The 8,977-nt window shown below is 43.8% G+C and overlaps 1 protein-coding gene across 1 annotated transcript; it reads right to left on the minus strand.

Moving 5' to 3' along the window:
* Positions 1-3,127: 3,127 nt before the first annotated feature.
* On the minus strand, positions 3,128-7,402 carry LOC145820181 (uncharacterized). Its single transcript, XM_082915053.1, has 3 exons — positions 3,909-7,402; positions 3,734-3,832; positions 3,128-3,533 (listed from the first exon to the last, which is right to left on the minus strand). Exons 1-3 carry the CDS (start codon positions 4,245-4,247, stop codon positions 3,243-3,245), a joined length of 729 nt encoding a protein of 242 aa, XP_082771179.1. The 5' UTR covers positions 4,248-7,402; the 3' UTR covers positions 3,128-3,242.
* Positions 7,403-8,977: the final 1,575 nt, after the last annotated feature.

Genomic DNA, 8,977 nt, shown 5'->3' on the forward strand with positions numbered 1-8,977 from the left:
CCCACTTCAAGAAGGAGGTGATCAACTTGTTGGCGAAGTACAACATGGCTTTTCACAAGTCATCTACATATCGGCCGCAAACCAACGGAGTTGTTGAGGTCGCCAACAAGAACATCAAGCATATTCTGCAGAAGATGGTGGAAACCTACAGGGACTGGCCATATAAGCTGCCATTTGCTCTTTGGGGCTACCGGACTTCAATTCAAACTTCTACTGGGGCAACTCCGTATTCCTTGGTTTATGGGATGGAGGCTATTCTACCTATGAAAGTTGAGGTTCCATCATTACAGGTTATGGCTGAGTGCCAGATAGCTGAGGCAGATTGGCAGCAAAGCAAGTTCGAAGAACTCATGCTCTTTGATAAAAGAATGCTGAAAGCACTGTATCACGTCCAGGGCTTTCAACAAGAAGGTTAAGTTCAGGAATTTGAAAGAGGGGAATCTAGTGCTCAAAGGCAACCGAGCTCTCATCCACCACCTTAGAGGCAAGTTCAGACCCAATTGGACTGGCCCTTACATCATCAAGTCTATCTGGTCGGGTGTAGCTGTTATTCTGATGGATTTAGATGGCCTTGAGTTCTCTTAGCCGATCAACATGGACAAGTTAAAGAAATACTATCCCTGAGTGGCTCGCTAGGCCGAAAACCCGAAAGGGCGACCTAGGCAAAAGTTAGAGCACAGAAAATTTGAAAAAATAAAAACTAAGCTCGCAAGGTTGAAAACCCAGAAAGGGCAGCCTTGGCAAAAGTTAGAGCGCAAAAGGAGAGTGCTAATACACGAGTGAACCTGAACCGAACTACGTAAGGCTTGATTCCCATCTTTGGGATACGTAGGCAACTTCATTCTGAAGTCCAGCCATAAACACTTCCAAGTCAACTTTGTCCATGTGATCATGTTGGTCATCTTTGTCTTTTCTTCATTCAAGAGCTCGGTTGTGATCTCTAGTGCAGTGTTATTCAGACTAGGACAACTTTCCAGTTGTTGGGATTCAGGGTTGTACATCTCAGTGATAGATCTCAGGTGTGTCCAGTTGTGATCCATATCGAAAATGGTTTTGAAAAGTTTTAATAAAAGTTGATTTTGTTCAAATTAATCTTTTTACAACTTAGACCATTTTTGGACCAAACAGAAAATTTTTAGTACCCACAACCTTTAATTGCATTGATTTCAGTACAGAGTTCTCCTACTCTTGAATACGAACTGAAGTTGTTTTTTATTACATTCATAAAGAAAACTTGAAAGTACTGATTAAAGCAAATAAACTCGGGGCATAGTCAAGTGTTCCTGCGCCCCCTCCTAGAGCTTGTGGAAGCCTCTGATGCCAAAGTAGGCCCAACCTACACCTCTTCATCGAGCCAAGCTATGCACTCGTCAGAGAGGGTACAACTGAAACTAGGGACAGGGACCAGAAGTTCTCTTGTTCTCCATGTTATGGCATACCGAGCTAACTGTGCGCCTCGGACTGGAAATGCAGCAGGGTACTCTATCCCCTCTTTCGGGTAAATCTGATCGTGCCCAAACTGGCGCCGAAATCAGAATGGAAAGTAAAAGACATAGTGTGTCAGGCCAATCAGCTGAATGCTCGGCTGGCGAGACATGTTGTAACTCATCGCCGGTAGATTAATGTTGACAGTGGACAGGCTGCACATCCATTCGCACCACCATCCCTCGTCTGGGGCATCAACTAAGCGTTGTCGGAAGAAATAGCCGCGAGCTGAATATGCTAGACATAAGTCCACAAGCCTCAACTTATCCATCAGCTATATCTGGGGAGGGATAAAAAAAAATGAGAGATTAAAGGATAGAGAGGTGTACAAGGAGAGAAAAGTGAAGAAAGGGGTTTTGAGAGAAAAACAGAGCCTGAGGGCCGAGTGATGTGAGGAATACACATGTGAGAGAGGTGGGAAACATTACCTACAGCAGTATTGGACTCCCCGCAAATCTAGTCGTCTCCTGGCGATGGAAGGCATCCAAACCCATCAGTGTCTCAACTAGTGTCATGGCAATGTAGCTCTTGCCCTCTTTTAAACCTTGGGCAACCTCAAGCAAATGGACGCTAGATCCTCTAAAGCCTTGGGCAAGCAAGAAATGAAACAACATGCACAAGCAAAACGCATGTCACCGAAAACCCTGCCAGTGATGATCGTCGCGATCACCGACATCAGAAAACCGATGAATCAAGCTGGGGATGTCCAATTCTCCATCGCGAATCAAAGACCGAGCGTCATGCAAAGTGAGCCCGCACATCCGTCCTAAGGCTTGGATGTGGCCAAAGCGGAATTGGGGCAAGATTTCTTCATCGCGCTAAGACTCCATCAAAGCTTGGAAATCTTCAAAAGTGGGACACATCTCTTGTCCGCCAAAGCTAAAAACATGAGTTACCGGATTCCAACACCTAGCCGTGACATGGAGGAATGGAAGTCGCAGCGGGGTGCGACTCAGCGTGAATAGTGCATTTATTCTGAAACCCCAAAAATTCAGCTTTTCCGAGCCATCCAAGTTAGTAATCCAATTTGTGAGATTTTGGACAAGAAATGCCTCCATTTGGTGCAAAAACTGAGTTAGAATAAGGGAACCATAGAGCTAGAACCTTTATAGAAGATAAGGCTTTGAGTGAAGGACAGGTGGCCAAAATCTGGAGGTTCCCAGCTCCTTTAACTGGCCGACACATCCATTAAGTGGCCAACAGCCACTGTAGGTGGCCGACAACCACTCCTCTCTAGTAAGTAGCCTCTAGTCCTCCTGAAGTGGTCGAAGTGCTGGGATTTGTGTCTTGCTCTGTTTCAGATGCGTTCTGTTGTTCGGTTTTACTCGTTTTGTTGAATTTGCTTCATTTATCAGTTGTTTAGTTTTGTTTATCGAGTTGTCGCTCTTTGATAATCAAGTTGTTACGATTTGTTTATCGAGTTGCTGCTCTTTGCTTATCGAGTTGTTGTAATTCGTTTATCTAATTGTTCTTTAAGTTGTGTTGTTTTGTTTGTTGTGTTGGTTCACTACCTGACTTGGCAATACACGAATGTTCAATTTTCATCAATCTCACTTTTGTGCAAAATGATGCGATGCGATGCTTAGAATACAAATGCAACACTTTTTGATCAAAAATCTATTTTCATTCCATCATGGTTTCTCTTTACAAAAGTACAAAGTTTTGAACAAAATAAAACTGCCTAAGGTTGTACAATGTGCTAATACTAAAGCAAAAAGAGAAATAAAGCAGAAACATCTACATCAGTGCTGGTTATCTCAAACTCGAGAGGCCCTCTTCACCCTCTTCCCCGGCCGAGCGGGCTCTGGAGCACTATCGCCGTCAGCACCGCTATCTGAACCAGAGCTGCCTTCGCTTCCATCCTCAGAACCCTCCTCAGCATCGCCTCCATCCTCGAATGACTCTGACTGGCGACTCGCCTCCTCCTCCTCCTCGCTGGACTCGTCAATGCGTCTGGCAGGCGCCCGACATCTCCCTCGGCCGCATGCCGAAACCTCTCTCTTTGCTGCTCGAAAAGGCTCAGAAGGTCCTGTTTGGAAGGGTGTGACCTGAAAAGACATTTTAAATTTATCAGCAATTGTCAAGTACAAATGCAGTATGAAAAGTATGTGTAGAAGTCAAATACGATGTGTGCATGCAGTATGTCGTGTCAGATGTGATCTACGCATACAGCGAATCAATGCAATGAAGTGTTCAGTTTCAGTATATCAGCAAAAGTATGGCAATGCATGAAAAATTGAAAATTTACCTGGATCCCATGGGAGCTGAGCATGGTCTCTCTCCTCAAGCTCATGCTCTCAAAGGAGGCCATCACCTTGAGTAGCCCCTCGACATACTCTGTGGAAGGCTGCAGGTGCAAGTTGAAATCATCAGTGAATGAATGTCTAAGTATCTGAGTAATAAATGAAAGCTGTAATGCATACCGGTGCTGAGTCAGAAGCCCTGACATATCGATGATCTAGCAATGGGGGCTCAAGTGGAATCTGATAAGGCGTCCCATACCGCCAACCTGTCAGCTCTATCGGAGGATCTAGCCATCTAGCACACTGCCTAGTGGGAGGCATCCCCCTGGCCCTACCTCTCGATGCACTAGCCCTGCTCGTCGATGGGACATCTGCAGCTCGGGCACTGCTCGACGAGGGAATGTCAGCAGCTTTCCTCATAGGGACACGAACACCTGTCATTGGGGGCATCAGATATGTATGGAGGTATGTCGTGTACTCCCCCTCCTCGAGTAAAAGAATTGCGTCAGCACCCTGCATGAGGTCGCTAACCTACCGAGGGGAGAGACTCTCTGTGGTGTGCATGTCTGACGAAGAAGATGAAGGGACTGACTGAAGAGGATCGCCCAGTGTCTGGCACTGTAGACACCCCATTTTTGACCGTCCTAAAACTTGGACGTCATCGTCTGAGTGCTCGATGATTGCACATGTTCGCGCTCGTTTGGAGTCCCTGAGGTTTTCGGCTGCGCACCTTGCCCCTGAGTCTCTGAACTCTCTTGGTTTTGTGCTTGGTTTTGTGCTTGTCTTAAGCCAAACCTTGGTGCCCCTTTTTGCTTGGAGGGAGAAATAGGGGTGTAGACCACTTTTCTCCCTTGCCAGCCTGCTTTCTTCCCTGTGGACCACTTTTGGTGGTTGGTCAGCTAGGGTAGGTGGTCGGTCAACCACCTCAAGTGGTCGGCAGCATGCCACCACCTTCTCCTTTCTTGGGAGACCCCCTTTTTGCCCTGTCGACCAGGTGTCTCTTTTGTCGACCACCTGAGGTGGTCGGTCGACCACTTTGAGTGGTCGGCGGCCATTTTTCACTTTCTGTAGATATTTTTGGTGCCAGTTATGCCAGCTATTAGGCACAGTAGGGAGGGATTTGAGCAAGCTTTAGCTTGCATTTCTATATAAGGGAAGGTGCTTCCCCTTTAGAGAGGGTTCAGAATTTTTAAGAGCAAAAACTCTCTCTCTCTCTCTCTCTCCATATTTGTGCCTTAAAATGTTATTTCTTCACCTTTTTGCACACAAATACCTACCCAAACACCACCATCTTTGAGCTGAGGTTCTTGGAGGTCATATTTGAGCTTCAAAAGGCTGGTTTTTGGCTCAAGATGTTGTTGTTTTGCTATGGTTCTTCAAGGGTGAGTTATACCCTCTTTAAAGCTTTGTTTTGGTTGCATATTTAGCCACCTTTGCATGCTATTTTAGGCTTAGCTTTCAACTGCAAAAAGTTCTATTTTTAAGTGTTTAAAATGGTTGTTTCAGGATTTGTTTGAGTTAGGGGTGGTTTACCCCCTTTGGTGGCTTGTTTTGCTTTGCTTCTTGCCATGTTTTAAGGTTTTTGGGATCATCTCTTTTTGGCCTTCTTACCACTGAAACTCGGAGGAATTTCAGTGGTGGAAAAGTGGTTTTAAGGTCCCAAATGGGTGGGGGTGGTCTCCCCTCCTCTTCTCTTGTTTGCATGTGTTGATGGCCCATCAAGGGAGCATGTGTTTCTACTTCTTAGAGGCTTTGTTTGGGCTCATTTTTGTGACTTTTCAGACCTGCCATAACTCTATTTTTGGCTTTCTTGGTCACCTCTTGCATGCTTCTTATACTTATAGTGTAAATTCTACTTGTAGCCTTACAAAGTAGCATGTCTTTGTGCTTTGAATTGGCACCATTTCAGCAAGTTTTTAGCCATTATTTGCCATGTCATAACTCTATTTTTGGCTGTCTTGGTCACCTCTTGCATGCTCCTTGCACTTGTAGTGCAATTTTGTTCATTAGCCTAGTGTATTTGGTGTTTTAGCCTATTGATCTAGCATGTGTATGCTCTACTCCAACACATTTTTGGCTATGTTTTAACATGCTTTAGGTCTGATTTGAATGGTTTTGGTCATGCATGCTTGGCTTTGCATAGCTATAGTGTATTTGACGTTACTAGCCTTGCACTTTGGGACCCCTAGCATGCTATATTTGTGATGTATGCATGATATGGCTTCATTTGATATGTAATTTTAGAGCATAAACTTCTGTCATACTCTCATGTTTATCACTCTTTCATTGTGTTTAAGAGTTGTGCCCTTATGGCTTGTTTGTGAGCTAATACGGGAGCGTATCTTTCTTGCCATCTATGTTACATGTCTAGCATGTTTTTGCTACCATTTTGACCTGCCTTAGGTCTGTTTTGAGTGCTTAAGATCATTTGAGCATTGCTTAGTATGGTTGTAGTGTAAAGCCCTTGACTAGCTTTGTATTTCAAGCCTCTTGGCATGCTTTATTTGAGCTGTTTGCATGATATGACATCACTTGGCATGTAATTTCAGAGCATATGTCATTGCCACACTCTCACATTTTCTACTCCTTCAATGTGTTTGAGAGTTGTGTCTTCACGCCTTGTTGGCGAGCCATCAAATGTGCATATTTTCCTTGTGTTATATGCCTTGATCTTAGTACATTTCAGCCACTATTTTGGCATATTTAACCTCTATCCGAGGTTGGTTTGGTCACTTAGGCTTAGTATTGTATGCCTATAGTGCTGTGCTCTTTGCTAGTCTCGATGCCTTAGCTTCTAAACATGCCACGCATGAATTGCTTACATGATAGAGCCTTGTGCATGCCACTCTAGCATTGATAGATAAGCATGTTGTTTGCATGTGTGTTGCATTGCATGTGTTTGGATCAGACGTTAATCCAAACACGAGAAATGTGGGACGTTTCATACTCATAGTGATAAAACGTGTCACATTTCTCGGTCACTAACGCCCTTGATTGTGCATGATAAGGTGGAGGCCTTTCGAGTCTTATGTGTGCATTCATTGAGTCTTGCGCAAGCTTGATCCTTTGGCCACCATGCATTGAAAATGCTTGGTTGTTGGCTCGAGAGTCAAGTGTCATACTCCTTTGAGCTTGAGATATGATAAGGAGTGTGGAAGTGCATACATGTCCTTGCAAATACACTGTCTTGCCTCTGTCTGTGCTCTGTTGCAGCAACAGGAGGAATTTCAGCCCTCAAGGTGTTCTTGAGATAAAAAAGAAGCAATATGGAAATCGGTGTAATTTTCAAAGGTTCAAAAGAGTGCAAACAGAGGCGTAAGGCGGTGGATTTCCGGGAGGACGCAACCAAGCATGTATATCTCCCTCGCCCGCGAGGCCATTTATCGCTTTTGTTAGCTAGTTGTAGTTAATTACCTATGCTGTAATTAATTTAGCTTAGTGCTTTGTAATATTCTAATTAGCTTAGATTAGCTAGTTATTCAATTTGGTTTCTAATAATTAATTAACTAGAATAGTTAGTTAATTAGTTGGTTTGTAATAGTTAGCTTAATTAGCGTAGCTAATTAGCTTTCATTTTATTCGGACCCTCAGTCGAGAGAGCCAATGTTGTAATAAGTGTGCGTGTATGTGTGAATGTCTTCCAGGCCCACGTCTTTCTCCTTTTTATTTAACTGCTTTCGATGGTTAGATTAGGGCATATTTCAATTAGCATACCTTATGCTTGCATGTTTGCATCATTCATTTGTCTTGCATGCATCGGGCTCGGCGCATCATACGAACTACATTGTCAATTCAATACCTATTTGAATACATGTATCAAGTGTCACATTCATATGCCATCTTAGATAGCCGAGCCCATTTAGTTACATTTTGCATGTGTTGCATTAGGCACTTAACATAGTTAGGATTATGCATTGATTTCTAACGAGTTGTTGTTTTGGCTCGGAGTACATTGTAAGTGTTTATGCTTTAGCATCCTTGCATGTGTGTAAGTGACTGCCATGATAGCATGTTTGCCATGAGGCTATGTGGTTAAGTGATTAACTGCATGAATGCCTGTGGATGAAGGCTTCATTACTTGAATTGGAACAATTTATCAAAATGTGCATTTTAAGCCCACTTGTTTGTGGCAAATCATGTTTTCTTAAGCCCACTTGAGGGTAGCAAATCCACGTTTTGGCCTACTTAAGGGTAGTAACTTCAAACTATTTTCAAAAAACAAACATGAGATGTTTTGTTCCAAATTGAGCGATTTAGTCTATACTTGTGTGTTGTGCGCATCACATAGTAAGTTAGGTTAATAAACCAGAATAAGAACACATGTGTTTTCAAAAATAACATATCATGTTAGTAGAGGCCGATCTTTGATCGGGCGAGCGGGGGTGCTCATTTCAGGACCTTCCCCTCTCGTACCCAAGTTCCCGAGCCGAAGCAACTTTGGTGATGACGGACATGTGGCCTTAGGCACGAGCCAGGATTTCCTAAATTTTCCAAAACAAAATATTTAGGTGGCGACTCTGAAATCTGGCAAAGCAGTCCATGTTTGGCGCTTTTTGATTCAAAATTGATTTTTCAAAGCCAATTGTCGGATTTAGGCTCTTTGGTGATTTATCAGTCTTACATTGCACTTTGTGAGATTAGATTCAGAACCGTGACAGGAGTTCGAACTGTAGGACCAATTCGAGCTCTCCGAAAGGGGGCACGAAAAAGTCAAGCTATAGTTTCTGGCGACTCTGCTGGGGATTTAGAGAACTTGACTCGAACATCATGATATGTTGATTTATCTGCACTTATGTGTTTCTTTGCATTGCATTTGCATTGGTGGGCCTAGGACACCGTGTTTGCTGTCTGCTATTCCTGAACGGTTTGCCGGAGGCTTGCTTAGAAAAGCATGCCATAAGGCTGACCGGTTACGGGCTCTGCCACAATGGGAACACAAACCTTGGTTTTCACTAAGGCACCTTTTTTGACCATTCGACCTAGTTGCATATCGGAAGCCATAGTGACCATTCCAAACTACGACAGGTTGCTTACCCGATTGTATGTTTAAAACCACTGCGTGCGTAGTGAAACCCTAGCTCCTAACAAGATAGGACAGGGAAACCCTACCCCTCCATAGGAGTGTTTTGGCTCTTACTTGCTTGCTATGTGCTTTTAGAGTGTGTCTCTACAGGAATGTATGTATCAATTTGCAAGTCTGAGTATCAGTCTGAGGACATCAGTATTTGGGGGTATCAGATTTGAGGCAG

Source organism: Camellia sinensis, chromosome 2 (genome assembly GCF_055761805.1).
Source record: "Camellia sinensis isolate YWXY chromosome 2, ASM5576180v1, whole genome shotgun sequence".
Lineage (NCBI taxonomy): Eukaryota > Viridiplantae > Streptophyta > Magnoliopsida > Ericales > Theaceae > Camellia > Camellia sinensis.